Here is a 19,189-nt window from a genome sequence, read left to right on the forward strand (position 1 = left end):
CCAGAATAAAAAATACAGTACACTAATAGAAAGTGGGGGAACATGCGCCATCAATATGACAGGCGAAGGCGTGAAGCGCAAAAGCAAACACAAAACAAGAAAGCAACAACACAACAGTATAAAGGTAGGTGCATCCTGACTAGTCTGCATCATACAGACAGAACGCATCCCACAGATCGAGTGAAAATTCTGGATCAATTGAAAACTCCGTGCGATATGTTCCCTCTGTAATACTGCTTAAAGACACCAAAGAAAATTAACATCAATGAGATTAATGATATTAATAAATATTAATGATGGAATTAAAAAATCTAATATGCATCCCATGCAAATTATTATTCTATTGTTTTGTTCATGAATATTAAAACCCACAGGTGGGCTGCATAAAATCACACTGCGGGCCGCATGTGGCCCACGGGCCATATTTTGGACAGCCCTGCTCTATACTGGTTAGCTGCCTTCTAAAAATAAGAGTATCATGAAATCAAATGTAGGAGGAAGGGGTACAAAAAGCCATGGAAAGAGCAGGAAGGCTTAAGACTGAGAAAAGGTCTTGAATTTGTTAACTAAGAGAAAACTCATTAAACACTACAAACAAAACACGGATCTAGAGTAAAAGCTTGGGTGTGGGCTAGGATCTGGACAAAAGTTAAAATAAGGAGGGAGTATCAATTATGCTTCGAAGCAGAGTGGGGAGACCTGGAAGGAAAGGATACGCCTGCAGAGCACTAAGAGTTCAGCTGCCTCAGAAGACAATCTAGGGGAAAATGGGAAGACTGGATGGAAAAATATCTTGGACAGATTTTGAGAGAAGGAAACCTTGGACAGTCTTTTTCACATCCCTTACCAGCAAGTAAACCTTAAAGGACAGAATCGGATTGATTTTTAGGACCAGTCAGAGTGAGTCTATCATGAATTCTAGGGCTCCAAAATCCATAAAAATCTTCTACACGTTATGCTGATACCAGAAATTCTTTTAACAGGGGAAACAGTTTTTCATTATCTACCTAGAGATAAAAGACCTAAAATACAAATGCATGTTTGAGTTAACACTTGAGTGTGAATGACTGATAATTTAACTGAAGCTCAAGGACAGATTAAAAAAAATATCCTAATCACGTCAGATTCCTTCCCTTTTTTGACAGGGGGTGGAGAAGATAATATTAACAGAGAATAGGCTACAGTAAATGGAAAGGGGGATTCACATCATCATAGTAGTGCAATGATGAGAAAAAAGACACAACTTCACAGAAAGCAAGCTGGTCCAAGGTTAGCCTTTTACCTTCCATTTGGCACAGGGAAAATAGAAACTATGTACTTAAGTACTTTTTATCGCAGATGCACATGATTTATGAGGTTTTTACCTTTCTCTTAACACTTCAAATAAAGGGGTTTTGTTCCCAGGCAATCCATTAATCAAAATATCACTGTAGTGTAGCTGACTCTCATGAAGTCTATTACATATCTTAGTGATTCTTTCCCTTTTTTGTAGGGCCCAAGGATCTATTTTACTTCACAGAATGTAGATTGTCTTTCTATCTATTTATCTCCTTCTTTGAATGAGGTTAACAAGTAAATGGCAACATCTGAGATTTTTTTTTAGATATCAGAAACCTCTAGAATGGGAACTTTCTTGACCACTGCTAATAGGTACTTGCCAATAACTTTTATACTTGGAGAGTGGCCTGAGGCTGAGAGGCTGTCCTTTGCCCAAGGAAACTAGTTAAGTGTCAGAGGAAGAATATGAATCCTAATCTTCCTAACTATAAGTCTAGAACTATCACCCATGCCATACCGTCTCAAAACTTTATTTCCACTTTGTGTGAAATTAAAAGTTTTCTAAAATTTATCACAATCCTCCTAGTCCTATTAAGTGATGGCATAGCACTGGAGTACCAGACCTGGGGTATGGCTCAAATTCTGCCTCAGGCACTTGCTGGCTATGTGACCTTGGGCAAGTAACTTAGCCTCTCTCAGTATCTTCATCTGTAAAATGGGGATAATAATAGCATATACTTCACTCATAAGTGAAAATACAATGAGATATTTTAAAGCCCTTTGCAAACTTTAATATGCTATTTAAACGCTAGCTATTATTATGAGGATTGTAAGGGGGGGAGCAGTTTTGTTTCCACAGAGTTGAAAGCATACCTCCTCCTCCCCCCCCACCTCGGCATGACGTAGGCAGTCAGGGGGTTGTATCTGGCCAACGAAAAGCCTGGCAGGAGATTCGAAGGGAAAGTCAATAAAAGGATTGGCATCCATCCGAGTCCTTTGTACTCTCCTGTACTCTGTCAGACCGAATGAATGTAAAACATAATTAAAGTGCTCCTGCTTTCTCATGAGAAAGCAGTAAAATTCCTTTTTGCCTTCTCTCAAGAATGGTCTGTGTTTTTAATGTGAGTAGTGGTCTCAGACCCACACAGGATGAAATGAGAGCATATCTGTAAGGGGCTTTATGAACTTTTAAACACCATATCAATGTTAGCTTATTATTACTGGAAGATTCTTCCACTGTCTTCATCCTTTTAACTTCTTATCTTTCATCCCGGTTTTCCATGACTACCTAGCCCCATACCCTTCTCCCACTTTGGTAAGATCTGAATAGTGGTTAAATCAGCATAGATCTTAGAACTCTGCTTTGATATTTGAATGCTGTCACCATATTAAAATATGTGTACAGTCCTTGATTTGCATACATTTACATTATGCAAATTTGACTTTACAAAAAGAATTCTGAAAGAAATCCATATTCCAAAAAAAACACCTAAGTTAACTTTACTGTACAGAACTATGCCTCCTGCCCATTCACTTGGTACTCAAACCCTCCAAGTGAAGGCAGAGAGAGAGAGACCACCACTGCCAGATGGTTTGGCTTGAGACTCCTTCAGGGAAAGAGGAGACCTTTGCCCTGCCCTGCTCTGCCCACCCACCCATGTTCACCCCACCCTTCTAGTGTCTTTCTTCAGTCCCAGCTTGGGTTCTGGGCTTCCACTCTCCAGTCACCAGACCTCTCCTGTCTGTGTCTGGCCTAAGGTGGGTGGCCCCAACCCAGGCCCCACCCCATGTGGGTTCCTCCTCTGCCTCTGGCTCCTCTTTCCTTGCCCCTACCTCTCTCCCCCTCCCCAACCTTGTGCAGACCCCCTCTGTCCACCAGCTCCTGGATCCTCTTCTTACCTCCCCAATCCACTCTTCCCTACCTTAGCAGGTAAATTTGAATTATGTAAAAATCACTTTACATAGAGGTTTGTGGAACTGTCTATTTACATAAAGCAAGAACTGTCCTGCTATATAACCTATTATATGTTTTTACACTTGTACTTTACCACTCTGGGCCTCAATGTTTTCATCTATAAAACAAAAATATTTAGATAAATGATCTCCAAAGTCACCTTCAGCTCTAGATCCTATGGTCCTAGAACATGCTTAATGCCGTGCCTGCCCTTTATAAGGGAATGTAAGAACTGCTCTTGTATAACTGAAGCCACATGATAAAAATATACAGATACATACATGCATATGAGCTACATGTGATATGTGTATATGCATGCATATATATGTATATATGTGCATATAGATATCTCGCAATTACTAAAATTTATATATCTATGATACCTATGATGCCATTTGCCGTGGTTATACCTAATTAGATCCCAGTATTCCAGAGTTGGTAGGAATGTCCGGAGCTATTTAAATGGTTTAAAATATAAGGATGACTAATTCCTAGTGAAGGATGATGGAAAACCATTTTGGGAAGGAAAAAAGAAAACAGATACAATTTTCCTCTTTGGAGCATATACTAGAGACCACTTGAGCAGAAAAGGGAGGAAGACGAGGAGTTTGGAAAACAAATTACAAGCTTTGCACAGAGGCAAAGTATAACAATGATAGGAGACTCCAATGATACAGAGATATCCTGGAGTTCTTTCTCTGTCCAAAGGGTCTCGAGTTCATGTCACGTTAGGACCGGCTAAAAGAGCTGGTTATATTTAGCCCAGAGGTGACTCAAAGGAGAGTAAGGATCATGGTAATGATGATCAAGTAGTTGAAGAACTATTACATAGAAGGAGGACTGGACTTGCTCAATTTGGCCTTAACGTAATTACCAGAAACAATGGGTGAAAGTTACAAAAAAGAAAATTTAAGTTTAATGTTGGAAAAACCTTCCTAGTCACTGTTGTTCAGTCATTCAGCTGTGTCTGTCTCTTCGTGACCCCATGCACCATAACACACCAATACTGTCTGTGGGGTTTTCTTGGCAAAGATACTAGAGTGGTTTGCCATTTCCTTCTCCAGTGGATTAAGGCAAACAGAAATTTAATGACTTGCCCAAGGTCACACAGCTATCAAGTGTGTGAGGCCGAATTTGAATTCAGGTCTTCCTGACTCCAAGCCCAGCACTCTAGCCACTGAACCATCTAGCTGCCTCTTTCCTGTCATTAGAGCTATCCAAAACATGCATCCTGGGGAAAGGAGATCCTTTTCATTAGAAGTTTTCAAATAGAGGACAGATGCACACTTGCTATGTGTCAAGATGTCAGAAGACACTGTTTTCTGGAGCTAAGAGCCAGCAAGCAAGCTGTGCTCTGAGCCTGGCATAACAACAATCCTTTGCACTCGCCCTCTGATGGTCTCCAAGCTCAGGCAAGCACCAACAGGCCCAGAGGTGAAGCCCTGCTATGAATAGACTTTCTGTCACTAGACAACCTTGCTTTGCTGTTGCTGTTGTGCCTCACTATTCTTGCTACACTATGGTGTTTGACTCTCTGATTAGCCACAAGTACATACATCAAGGTTTAGCTCCACTGCCTCAGGTCCTCACTAGGGGCAGGGCTCCAGCACACATGTCTAAACCTGCCTCCTTGTTTGCAAGCCATTTCCCTCACTTCGAAATTAAACTTCTGTTTGCTTCCTGACTCTCCTGTCTCTAGCCTGCTTTGTTCCACTTGAGCCATCCACAGGTTAGAGGCCAGTTCAGTCCAGTTGACACTATGTTATAGGGGATTCCTTTCCAATTTGGGATTGTAGGATTTCAATCTAACCTATACCTGAGCAAGAACCTCCTCTACAATATAATGGGCAGTTACCTAGCTTTTGTGAGAAAATCTCTAGGCAGGGGGAAACTACTACTACTACAGCACATTCCACTTTTAAAAATATCTAATCATTTGGAAGTTTTTCCCCAGATGAAGCCTAAATCTGTTTTTCTGCAATTTCCACCCACCAAAATTAGTTGTTCCCTCTGGAGCGAGCAGAACTATTACAAACATTAGTACATTAGCACATGTATCTGTGACAGGCAGTTGGGTCCAGAAATGAATAGGAGAAAAATTCTTATGGACTGAATTTGAGAAAGTGCTTAACAATCCCAAATTCTTCACAAACAAAACCAATGCAGCCAAGATTAGAAGGAAAGCAGGAAACTGCGGGGAAATGTTTTACAAGTTTCTCTTATAAGGGCCTCATTTCTCAAATATATAGAGAAATTAGTTAAATTTGTAAGAATAATAAGTCTCCAATTGATAAATGGTCAAAAGATATGAATAGTCAGTTTTCAGAAGAAGAAATCAGAGCTATCTATAATCATGTAAAAAATGCTCTACATCACTATTAATAAGAGAAATGCAAATTAAAACAATTCTGAGATACCACCCCATACTTATCAGACTGGCTAATATGACAGAAAACGAAAATGACAAATGTTGGAAAGGGATGTGGAAAAATTGGGACACTAATGAACTGCTGTTGGAGTTGTGAACAGATCCATCCCTTCTGGAGAACAATAGGGAACTATGTCCAAAGGGCTATATGATATGAAAGGATATGATTAATTCATCCCTTTGACCCATAAGTACTACTACTAGATCTGTATCTCAAAGAGATCAAAGAAATAGGAAAAGGTCCTATAGGTACAAAAATATTTATAGCAGATCTTTTCGTGGTGGTAAAGAATTGGAAACTGAAGGGATGTCCCATCAATTGGAGACTGGCTAAACAAGTTGTGGTATATGACAAGCAGGATGATTTCAGAAAAACCTGGGAACTTAAATGGACTGATGGAAAGTAAAGTGAGCAGAGTCAGGAAACCACTGTATGCAGTAACAGCAATGTTGTATGATGATCAACTGTAAATGACTTAGCTAGTCTCAGCAATACAATGATACAAGACAATTCTGAAGGGCTTATGATGAAAAATGTTGTCCACCTCCAGAAAAAGAACTGATGGGGTCTAAATGCAGATTGAAGTATACTTTTTTACTTTCTTTGTTTTTCTTGCTTCTTTTTATGGCTAATATAGAAACACGCTTTGCATGACTGTACATGTATAATCTATATCAAAGTACTGGCCTTCTCAAGGAGGGAGAAGGGGAAGAAGGCAGGGAGAGAATCTGGAACTCAAAAATTATTAAAAATTGTTTTTATACAGAATTGAGAAAACAAAAACAAAATAAAAACCTCTTTCCTAGAACCAGAGAGAGACAGAAGAAAAAGACCCCTAACCCAATACACTGTTTTAGCACAAATGTTCTCCCAGTGATACTGTATAAATACATCTTCCCAAGAATCAAAGTTGTGGACACCTGAGGGATTAATGGCAGATAAAGTAGCCTGTAGTATATTTCCAAGGATTTAACTACTAGCATTAAAGATGTATTTGACATATGATTGGAAAAGGAAGTTATATAGTACAAATGGACAGTCTGGGTCCTACACTGATATCAATGACAGGTAATAAGACCCAGAGGAAGACCTTCAGTACACTGGGCAGATCCTCTGTAACAGAGTTATGGGAGAACATGACCCAGAATCACACAGGATGAGAAAACATGAATGTGTTACAGTATATGTATATGGAGGAAAAAGCCATGTTCATGAGACTGTAGAACTATTGAAGAATTTTAATTTTAACATTTATATGCTTTCAAGTTACAAAGTACTTTGTCACACATCATCCCAATTGATCTTACTGACCTTGTGAAGTTAATAGTTTGTTATTTTTATAATCACTACTTTAAGGGAGAAGTCATTACTGAAAAACCAAAAATAATCAACCTTTGCTACTTTTTGCATTTCCTTTCCACATATGGATCTCGAACTCTGTATTAAGTCAATTAATATGCTGACTCGCTTTTATGGTTAACTTCAGCTTTTTGTTTTGTTTCACTATTTTAATTTTCTATTTTTAAAACCTGTTGAAGTTGATGGGGTAAAAGCATGAATTTCTGAAAGAAGAAAAAACTGTTATTTACACTATCTTTTCTGGAATAACTGAAGAAATGTGATATGAGTGGGTTTCTTACATGTACCTATGGAAGGCAATGAATGTAGGTACAAAGGAGTTGGGAATAGTATGATTAAATATTGAATGAGGTCAGTAAAGAAATTTGAATTCATTTGTGAGGCTAGCTTAACCAAATGTTAAAAAGATATTAATGGAACTGGCTAGATTTCAGATTATTTAAAAATATTTATTTCATCATTCATACATACACATGCACACAATGATTTTTCAATCATTTCAGTGGTGTCTGACTGTGTGACCTCATTTGGAGTTTTCTTGGCAGAGGTACTGGAATGGTTTGCCATTTCCTTCTCTAGTTCATTTTACAGATGAGGAAACTGAGGCAAACTTGCCTCAGTGACTTGCCCAGGGTCACACAGCTAGTAAGTGTCTGAAGGTGGATTTGCACTCAGGAAAATGTGTCTTCCTGACTCCGGGCCCTGTACTATATCCACCTTGCCACCTAGCACATAAAAATCCACAATAAGCGCCTGGCAAAAGAAGATATTAAGTGACATGTTTACAAAGAGAAATGAGCTTTACAATTCATGATGCACACAAATCCAACTAATAAAATAAGAATAGTAATCACTAATATTAACATAAGGCAATGGCTCTCAAAATTGTTCATCCCAGAATCCACACCTCCCCACCACGACTGCAGCAAATGCACTAAAGCAAGAAATTTAAGAAAATACAAATAAATCCTGCCCTATTAACTGCTTGAGGCACTACAGTTTCAGTCTCTCATTTTGGTGTCACAAATAATTCTTAAAGGCTAACAAGTTAGGAAGGCAGACGTAAGTAGGAGGGCTGTCTAAATGACAGTAGAGGATTATTTCTAGAGCCAAGAGAAATTTTGCCATAGGATTGGGGGGGGGGGAGGGCGGCACCTCAGAGAGGAATACTGTTGCTTGGGAGAATCAACATTCTTTCCTCCAAATTTATTTTTGGAATATATCCACAGAGGAAATCATACAGGTAAATGGATACACATAAAAGTTCACAGTCATTTTGTGTACGAGTCAAGGATGTTCAATGAATATAAGATTAGGAAGGGCTAACCAAAAATACTTCAACAATTCAATCTTAAGCAGAATTTTGACAGCAGAAAGGATTGTTATTTCAAATATAGTAAAAAGGATGGTATTATGCTAACTCAACTTCTAGAGTACAGCCCATGGGAAATAGACATATAGAAACTGAAAATAAGAGCCCAGCTGATGGGCTCTCAAATCAAACTTGCGAGCTATGGGTTCTTAAGGCATTTTTTTTGGCTTCTGATTCCTATCTTAATATTTTCAAGGTAAGAATTCCCTTTATCATCCATCCCTAGAAATATGAAAACCTTGTGAGTAGTACAAAGGTAGCTGACCTATTGTAACATTTTAAGGAAAGACAGAGCAAGCATATGGCTTTTCACTTCACCTTTAGAAAGTTACAGAGATCAGGTAGGTTTTTTCTACTACAGTCACACATTGGTACTGGTAGAACTTTCATTAGATGAATTTTCAAAACGACTGAGAATTAAACTTTTCTTCAAATGCAAAGACATTTATTTTTGAATAGAGGTTTTTTTAATGTAGAGGTTTTAATACTAATTTTACAAGGTTTACTTTTAGTAATTTTAAAGTCAATAAGTCTTCATTATAACCACCCTCCCAAAAACTTAAAAAGGTCAACTTACAAATAAAGTATACTAGGTTAGATAAAAAAGCTGTACCTTGATTCAAAAAACCTGGTGTCAAAATATCAAGATTTACACTCCATATATGACTCATACTTCATGCAAGTATCTCAAGACCAGTGAACAGCATTTACTCTGCATGAATGGACAAAAACATAACTAGTCTTTCTTACCTACACTGTTAACATGAATAGAACACAATTATTGAATGACGGTGATTAAGAAGAGGTTCTTCATAGAAGTACTGTACATGATGGGCAGTAGGCTGGAAAAGAAAAGACTTAGGGTGGACATGAGGCCTATCTTTAAGAGTCTAAAGGGCTATAATGAACGTGGAAGAAGGGTTATACTTGTATCGTTTATCCCAGAAGCCAGAACTAGGATCAATAGGTGTAGTAGGGTAACAGTAAAATTTAGGCTTGATATTAGAAAAAACTGCCTAACAGAGCTATCCAAAAGAGGCTGTTTTAGGAGGTAGTTTGTTTTTCCTCACTAGAGGCCTTCAAAGACCAGATGATTACTTGAAGGCTATGTAGTAGAGGGGATTCCTGTTAAGTATGAGTAATTAACTAAATGGCCTCTGAGGTCCCTTCCACCTTAGAGTTTCTAGGATTCTGTGATGCAAAAATCTGAGTACTGCAAAAACAAAAGTAAAAGCCCATTAACAGATATAACTAGCATTCCAAGACACTTTAAAAGCCATTTTTCAAAGAGTAAGCTTGAATTATGAAGTGTTGATTTTACTTTGAAAGATTTACAGTGTTCACCTACACAAGCAAAAAGGCGTGAGTACCACTTTAAGATCTGAATTGTCACTTAAAACCTGCTACCTACATAGTGGAAATCTGTTGCTATGTGTAGTGGATAGATCATGTTATTACAGTAGAATCCTGTTACTAGCATAGTGAATGGAACTCTGTACTGGAAGTCAGAAGACCTAGATTCTAGTCCCAGCTCTGTCAAATATTAGCTTTGTTACTACTCTCTGTGTGGCCCTGGGTATGTGGTTCAACTTCTTCAGGCTTCTGTTTCCTTAAGTTTAAAATGAGGTTAGTTAGACTACATCTAAAATTCTGCAAATAAGTGATTAATGTTAAGAGAGTTTTATAAGCCATTGCTACATCAATAGAGATGTACTAGAATAAATAAGAGAAATTATTTCCTCTCCCAGGATTAACCAAATTTATAATAAGTGAGGCAGCTTTTAATGGGGATTTTAGTGAGAATGTATCTCTCAATTTTAAGTGGTTTATTTTTTGAAACAGCAAAGGAAAATAAAAGTTTTCATCCTTAGAAAGATCATCCCATAAGACATAATATGATGCATTTCACTGTTAAAGCTTGATTGGTTTGCAGTACCTCTTCTTTAAAGTTTAGGAAAGGACATATAAAGCAGACATAGCATCTTACACATGTACTTTGTGAGGGAAAAGGTTGGTTATAAAAAAAAAGAGCATTTATGAAGAAGGGAAAAGGGAATATAGGCGGGCAAATGAGATCATCAAAATTTTTAAAATCCACTCTTTGGAGAAGAGTTTGTCCATATTCTTAAGTATGCCTAATTAGAACCATATTTATTATCTAATCTGTGGATTCCTTAAAATTATCACAGCATAACTAGTCTGAAGTTGAAGGCACATCCTACTCAAAATACATTTTAAAAAATTACATTTTACAGATTCTGCAACAATAAAAAGTAGTTCAGCAAATGAAACTAGTGATCCAGAAAATGTTTTTTGCCCATAGGCAAGTAACAACCACACCCCTTGGAAAAAAAAATTCCCAAGTCTACTGTATTCTATTAACTCTAAGTGCATTTTTAGTCTGAATTATAGTCCTTCACAATATGCCTAGTATTAACATTCCTGACTTGTAGGGATACATTTTGAAATTATACTCAGGTTGTGTTGTCAAAGAAAAGAAAGACTTTGCATCTTAATTCATTTTATGGGCTGAGTTATACATTGCTTGAGTCTTAACTACATCAATTACCTTGAGCGCTGAGGTGATTTATGTGTCCTCCCTACGTAAACTTAAAACTAGCGTCAGAAATTTTAGTAAGAGCACCTCAAGCAGCAGCCCATTGACGCATTAATGTTCGATTCCCTGAGATCCAGGGGAAGATTTGTTCTTTTGATTTTGTGACCTAGAATAATTGCGCTCCTAGAACAATTATGTATCGACTGGCTGCTTAAAAGTGCAAACCTATGGGAAGGAGAGCATTTGGAAGGGGGCCTGTCAAAACTCAAACGGCCGAAGTAAGCAACTTAAAGCGGCTGGTTTCAACTAAGATCCCACTCTACGCCGCCCCCGCCTCTCCTCTACTTTATAGCCTCCAGGCTTTCCCGATTCCTCCAGTCTTCTAGGCTCAAGTCCCACCTCCTGCAAGAAACTTTTCCCAGTCCTTAATCTTCCCCCAGAGACCATCCCAAATTTATCCAGTGAAGATCTTTTTTGCACTGTAGTTTTCCTCTGCGAGACTGTGAGCTCCTCGAGAGCAGGGATTGTCTTTTCCTTTTCTCTGTATCCCCAGCCCTGAGCTCGGTGCCTGGCACCTTACTTTAATAAAAGCTTTAGTTGAATGACTTCTCAAACAGCATACGAACTCCTCCCCCAGTTCAACCTCAAACCATCCAGTCGGACACCAATCCGCCCCCAGGCAAATCTTGTCCTTCCGGGAAGGAAGAAGTAGATGGGAGGGAAAGGGATGAGAAGTGACGGGAAGGGAAAGGAAAAAAAAGGGAATGAAGAAGAGGGGAACGGGAAGGGAGGGAAAGGAAGAGAAGGGAAAAGGGGGGAAAAGAAAGGAAGGGGAAAGAAGGGAGGGAGAGGGAAGGGCACGCTTACCTGCCAGCGGCCGTAGGTGAGGAGGACAAGGGTGAGGGGAATGGCAGTGCCAGACATGGCATGGGTGGAGGGCATGCTGTACTCCGAGTTATAGAAAACCTCTAACTTGACCACGGGCGGCGAGGCGGGCCGGGGCCACCGGATGACGTCTTTGGCACACTGGCCCAGGTACATGACCAGGACCCACATGATCACGAGCCTCCGGCCCACCAAAGCATCCAGGTTCCAGATCCAGAAGGGGAAGAAGGTGATGTAGAAGAGCTCGTTGCCCAGCTCGGTGCCAAAGGAGAACAAGTAGAAGAGGGGCCAGTTCCGCACCCCGAACACTTCCCCTTCCTCCCCGGTGAGGGAGTTGCGCCGCAGACCCTGCACTCTATTCTGGAGGGTCGCCTCGCTCTCGCGCTCCCCCGCCTTGGCCGTGGCCGTGTCCCCGCCGGCCTCCGGCAGCCCATTTCGCACGCCGTTCCTGGCGCCGCAGCCTCGGAGCTTGCCCCCGCCGCCCTCCGGGTCGGCCGACCGGTCCGGATTGCGGCCGCCCCTCTCCTCCGGGGCCGCCGCGTCTGCCCCGTGCAGTCGCGGCTCTTCCACCCCGCACAGCCGCTGGAAGCTGGCCACTTTCTGCGGGTCCCGCAGGCAGACCAGCAGCGCGGCCAGGCGCTGGCTCAGCGACATGATAACGGGAACCCCCGGAGCTCTCGGCGCAGCCCCGCCGCCCTGCCCGGGGGTGGGGTGGGGGGCTCTGTCCCGGCGCCGCGGAGGCAGCGGCGTCAGCAGCAGCTGAATGGCGAGCCCGAGCGGCCGCAGTGCCTCCCCCTGTCTGCTCGGTTCCGCCGTGTGACGACGGCACCCCAGGCCTCAACGGCAGCCGCCCGCGCGCCCGCCCTCTCCCCCTCCCTCTCCTCGTCGACTCGGCCGCCGCCGGGCCTGCTCAGCCAGCACGCGCTCGCGCGCCTCCCGCCAGTTCTCGCCCCCACAAAAAGGGCGGGGGCGCGGAAAGGACTGGGTGAAAACTGGCGCGGGCCGGGGTGGGGGAGGAGGGCGTTCCGGCGCTGCGATTGGGGGAAGGGATTGCTGCTTTGCGTGGGAGGGGTGGAGGGAAAGGGTTGTTTGGTTGCTCTCTGTCTTTTGGTTTTTTGCTTTCCTTCCAAGCCCCGGAAGGCCACGCGGGGCCGGTCGGGATGTAATTGACCAAACTGTACTGGGATAATTTGTTTCGAAAAATAACTGTATCGCTTCTCCTTTCCTCGCGTCCCCTCCCGGCCCTCCTCCCCACGCTCATAGGCTTCTTTGGTTTCCTTTTGTAGGAGGCTTGGGAAGAGGAGTCGTAGCACCTTACTGCCAGGTTGGGGGTTGCCGATGGAAGCGGGAATGAGCCCTACCCTGACCTTACCGGCATACATCGAAGTGCACTTGTACCTCCTGCTGATGTCGAAACCAAGGCTACAAAGAACTAAGGAGAATAACAAACATGCACCTGCTACCTGCCGTTATTAAAAGAGGTGACTTGCAGTGGATGTCTCCAAAATACTGGTGTAACCGTGATGATGAATTGAGACTCTAGAATGTACTGGAACAGGAAGGCTCTTGTGGTGAACGCTTCATTTCAAACAGCTTCTGAATGGGGGAGGGGGGAATGACATCAAATTTTCAAAAAGTTCATTTCAAGAAAAGGAGCTTGTGGAAGTCTTAATACTTTTGGCCAGATGAAGCTTTGGTTCCACAAGTTTAAGTTTCATGGAATTGGCCGGTTGGCCCTGGCTGGAGTATATGATATGTACAATTTCCCTTTCAAAAAATTAATTTAGCTAAAGGCACTGCAGTGGTAACAGTAGCCCATATGTGACACCAAGTGCTTTAGTACTTTTGATCTCATTTGATCCAAGAGCCCTGTGAAGCTGAAGCTGAATATTAACCCCAGTTTACAGACGGGGAAACAGAGGCTGAGAGGTTAAATCGCTTGTCCAGGGTCAAACAGCCAGTAAGTATCTGGGGCAGGATTTGAACTCCCTCACCCTATCCACTGGGCCACCTAGCCACAATGATGGTATGCAGTATATGACTGAAACCTTTGAATAGAGTTTTAGATTTGCTAAATCTCTTTCAGAAACCATATGATAATTTTTACTTGAAAATCCCTGTCTTCTAAAATCCAAGAATATTAGTTCTCTTGCTTTAGTTGAGTAGCGAGAAAAACATTTTCCTGGAAAACTAAACCAATCTTTAGTCTGAGCTCTGCTATTAACTGGCTATGTTCTCTTGGGCAAATCCCTGAGCACTTCTGGACCTCAGTTCCATCATTTGTAAAATATGGAGTACATGTAATATTTTAAATTACAATTAGGGAGAGACAATCTGCATCCATTCATTTAATCACTGTGAGGAAGCTTGAGTGAACAACCCTAAGAAGCAAACAGAGAAAACAGCTTATTTGCTGAAGAAGTATAAAAGGCCTGTCAAAAATTTTAAGGTTGGAGTTGATAATCTCTGAGGTTTCTTCCACAGCTCATTTGAACAGATTTCCTTCTTTCTTCCCTTCCAAATATACAAAAATCTGATACTAACTCACCCAACAAATACTGGAATAGTCCGATTCCAATGGGAAAATATTGTCTTTGTAATTCAGTGGAATTAACAAAATGTAGAATAAAGATATGCAAAGACATAAAAGAAGCTATAAAGATAGGTGGAAAGACTGTATTAAATTGTCAATGAGGCAGAAGAGAATGAGATCACTAGATATGAGTGGGAATAGTTATGCCAGCGAGATAGGTGGCACCACAGATAGAGTGCTGGGCCAGGAGTCAGGAGGATTCATCTTCTGGAGTTCAAATCTGGCCTCACAAGCTTTGTGACCCTGGGCAAGTTGCTTAACTCTGCCTCAGTTTCCTCATCTGTAAAATGAGCTAGAAAAGGAAATGGCAAACCACTCCAGTGTCTTTGCCAAGAAAACCCCAAATAGGGCCACAAAGAGTTGGGCGGGATTGAATAACTGAAACAAGAAGTTATGCCTGACTTCATGAAGCAGATTAATTTGTGGACTAACTTTGGAAGAAGAAAAGGAAGAAAATTAGTTTGCTTGTGAGGTAAGGAAGGGCCCTTTACACAAGGCCTTTCTTTTCAAATTTTGCCCAAGGAATTTTCTATCACATGCACTTTTTAAAACCAAAGATGAGAGAGAAATAGGGAAAGACTTAATTTATAGTAGGCTGACCTATTCTGTCTCTTAGAGCTAAATTCAAGTTCTTTTTGTGCCAGCAGATTTTTTTCCAGAATGTAATGTTCTCTTTGAAGTTAATGGGGGCAGAAAATGAGGGGAGAAATGAGTATCTGGACCTATGAGTTAATTGAAGAGGAAAAATTACAAGCTCTGTACTTTCGATTTGCTTGATAAAGCTTGAAGTGCCTAGTATCCTCCTTTTGGTACCATAAATATTTGTAAATAATGATGACAGAGTTTTAACTATAAATAGCAGGAAGCCTGGGAAAAGAACAACGACTATTACTTTTACTTTTTTCACATTGAAATGTTCATAAAAATATATATTACAATTTAATTCAAATTGAAACATTTTATTGGATTCAAGTACATAGGCATTTTTTTTTGCAAGGACGAATTCATTTCTTATTTTTTTTTTTAAAGCAGTTTGTTTCTAATCTGTGTTTGATTTGGAGAGAGTCTTGGTGGAGAGATCCTAAGACTAAATGGATTTAAGTGTATTGGTCAGAAGGGCTGTATACTACCCAGAGGTCTACAACTAGTTGGTTAAATAACCTTTCACTAGTTGAAATGAAAACTAGTACATTTTTAAAAAAGCATTATTTTTGTTGTTATTACTTTGAATCCTCTGTGGATATTATTTGAAAGCAAAAGGCAAGTGTAAAAGAACCCCAGCACTTTTGGCCTTGAACATTTTTTCTTCTTAGGAAAGCAACTTGAAAAACTAAAATGTAAACTTATCTCACTTGACCTCTGAAGATCACTGTCTGTTCTACTACTGTACAACTATTTTTGCAAAATGAACTTAAGGAGTACCTTAACCACTAAAGTCATTCATAGGAAGTTCAAAAAGACATTATTCAATAGGAAAATATAAATATGCAATTTAAACAGAGTGTGAAGTTTAGTATTAATCTGTTACAGGCTGTTCAACAGGGAAACCTATCCTGTGATGGTTAAACTATAAACTTTCTTTTGTCATTGTGTCATTTTCAGTCATGTCCAACTCTTTGTGACCCCATTTGGGGGTTTTCTTGGCAAAGATCCTGGAGTGGTTTACCATTTCCTTCTACAGCTCATTTTATGGATGAGGAAACTGAGGCAAACAGGGTTAAGTGACTTACCCAGGGCCACACAGCTAGAAAGTATCTGACTTGAATTCAGGGCTTCCTGACTTCCAGGACCAGCACTCTATCCATTGCACCATCTAGCTGTCCATGAACTTTCTACTCTGAAAATAGTCCACTTCTATTCCCAGAATTTTTAAAAAGATAGTTGTCTTAGGGATGTACAAAATTGTGGGGATTAAAAGTATCTATGAAGAAATAAAAAATGACAATAGCTTGCATTTACATAGCACTTTATGATGAAAAAGCATTCCGTATACCTTATCATTTATTGTTGGAAGACCTTACCTATATCTACAAATTTAGTTAGTAACAGTTAACATTTTGATCCCAGTCCTTTGATTATGTTTTTACATTATTTTTCAAGATTTAGGATCACCCCTGAATTTTCTAATGATAGATTATTTTTAAATTGTCTTAATATAAAGCATAGATAAAATTGGGAGAAATTTGCATATAAATTTAGAATTAATGGGAAAAGACTAAATAAATGTAAATACCGTCATGCACTTAGCCCAAAGTTTTATGATTCTAATAAAATTTCTCATTTTTAAGTCACTGTAAGCTCCATCCTTCCAGCCTTCTTCCAGAGACAGATTCAATAAAGAAAATGGTCAAAACTATGTACAGACTTACAAGGTGTTCCCCTCACTTACTGTCACTGCTGTCCTATACAGAGAGAAACAACCGAGGAGCTGCTTCATTGCCTAACACACCATTTAAATCGTCCTTTATTCCTGTTCCTCTCACAGCTTCTTGTTTTGCTTTGGAACTGCTTTCCCCTTCATCCTTTTCATCTTTATCATTATCTCCTCAAGCCCCACTAAACTTCTTTTAAAACTCTGGCCATACTATTCTTCATAAAGAAAGGAAATGAACAAGTTCATTTTGTTTTCTATTACCTTTCGTATACTATTGCACAGATTTAAAGACATGTATCCTTGTCACAAGCGTTCCCATAAAAGTGTCCTAAAAGTCTTAGTGCTTTTTGGTGCTTAAAACTGCACTCAGACTTTTGGTACACCCCGAATTCCTAGAGAGATTTGAAGAGAGACTTGGAGAGTCACAAGCAATCCTTTTCTTCCAGCTCACACTATAAGCTTGAGCCCATAGTTAACCAGCCTTTGAAGAAGATAAACAAACTAGCTTCCTTCGAAGTTGAGCTCAGATCCCATATCCACTTGATGCCTTTTCTGGCTGCTCCATCTGCTGATGTCTCCCTCACAAATTACTTTGTATTTATTTGGTATGAGTGTTATATATACTTCTTTATGTGCATGCTATTTCCTTCAATAGAATGTAAATTCCTTGAGGGGAAGGACTATTTTTTTTTTGTCATACTATGTCTGGAGCCTAGCACAGTGGGCTGGCACACAGTGGATGCTTAGTAAATGCTTGTTGATATATGATAAATTGATTAATTCAGCTAAGGGCCTGAAATCTATTTTTATCTAATTTCTTCAGTCTGGTTAGGAATCAAATTGTTTCCGGTCTTTGTATTTATGATGATGATACACTGAAACTTGAATTAACTTGAATCCTTCAACAATGGAATATTCCATTTTTTTTTTTGTTTTAAGTCTTGTTAAAATATTTCTATACTTAAAGGAGTTTGTGTTATCAATGTGGTGTTCCCTCCATTAGCACAGATTACAGTCTATCCAGGCCTCCCCATTCTATCCCATTCTTTTTAATATTATCTTAATAATCTTCCACAAATGACCCACTTATTTTACAAGTACTCTTAGAACTTTTCACATTTTGTGGATACCAGCACCATACTAAGGCTACTTACTGGATTATTCTTTATTCTTGCCACACTCTCCATACATTTCCTTGATGATACTTTATGCTACTTTTCGTTAGAAAAAAATTCTAAAATGTATTGGTTGACTTTTCTAGTTAATAAGTACTTCATGATAAGCATAACTGAATTCTTTCTTTAGTAATTGAGAACTTTCAGTGCCTTCGTGGCAGCAATGGGAACAAAGAATCATAGAATTTGGGAATTAGAAGGAATCTTACAAATCATTTCAGTCAACCGTATCATCATACTCCAGTGATCACTGTAGAGTATCCTGTAATGTTATAATAATATTATTATAATAATTCTATCATGTGATGTTATAATAATAATAATTTTTTTGGTATCGCAAGATACCAAATGATGATTTCATCATTTCAACCTCCTACACAAAAATCTACTATAGCTTGCTGTTTCTTATTACGTCAAATCCAAACTACTCTTACTGGTTTTCAAGACTCTGACAATCTAGCCACACCCTATCCAAACTTCTTTCCTATCATTACCTAACATGTATCCTCTACGCCAAATAGGCTGGTCTAGATCATAGATTATAGAATAGTGTCATCAAAAGAACCTTCAAAGTTATCTAGACAAATCCCTATATTCTACAGAAACTGAGACCCATGGATGTGCAACAGTTTGCTCCAGATCACATCATTAATAAGTAGCAGAGGTCTCCTGACTTCTTGCCCAATGGACTTTCCACCCCATACCCCTCAGGCTCAATGCCATTCATTGCTCAGGCAACTTTCTCACACACCCATTTGCCTGCAATATCCTATCTTTTGTCCTCCATCTGAATCTTACTCATCTCTCAAGAATCAGGTCAAGTCCCGCAAAAGTCCCCCACGAAATATTCTCTCACTGCCTCAGTCCATGTTAATCTCTCTCTTCTTTGAATGCCTATTGAGATTAAAGTGCTAAATTGAGTCTCAGTAACTAAACTGTTGTATGTTTTCATAAATTTTTTTTCTCTCTCCAACTAGATTTTAAACTCCTTGTCGCCAGGGATCAAGTCTTGTTTTATATCCTCCATTTGGCCCTGCACAGTGCTCAGAACAAAGTAGCTTTAGAATAAAAACTCAACTGATTATAGAAGTGTTCATAATAGGTGTTTTTTAAAAATATTTTAAAAATATTAAATGTTTTGGGTCCCAGGATTGGGACCTTCAGATCTAGTGAGAAGAAGAGACTGGGATGCAGGCAATATAACAAGAGGTGC

The 19,189-nt window shown here is 39.9% G+C and overlaps 1 protein-coding gene across 1 annotated transcript in view; it reads right to left on the bottom strand.

The window, feature by feature from the left end:
- Positions 1 to 12,670, bottom strand: part of SGPP1 (sphingosine-1-phosphate phosphatase 1) — a 52,652-nt gene extending 39,982 nt beyond the window's left edge. Inside the window, exon 1 of the mRNA XM_036735191.1 lies at positions 11,817 to 12,670. Within this exon, the coding sequence (XP_036591086.1) occupies positions 11,817 to 12,488 (672 nt within the window). The 5' untranslated portion in view covers positions 12,489 to 12,670. The remainder of the gene's footprint in view (positions 1 to 11,816) is intronic.
- Between the last annotated feature and the right edge of the window lie 6,519 nt (positions 12,671 to 19,189).

This window comes from Trichosurus vulpecula, chromosome 8, assembly GCF_011100635.1.
Source record: "Trichosurus vulpecula isolate mTriVul1 chromosome 8, mTriVul1.pri, whole genome shotgun sequence".
In the NCBI taxonomy this organism is placed as follows: domain Eukaryota; kingdom Metazoa; phylum Chordata; class Mammalia; order Diprotodontia; family Phalangeridae; genus Trichosurus; species Trichosurus vulpecula.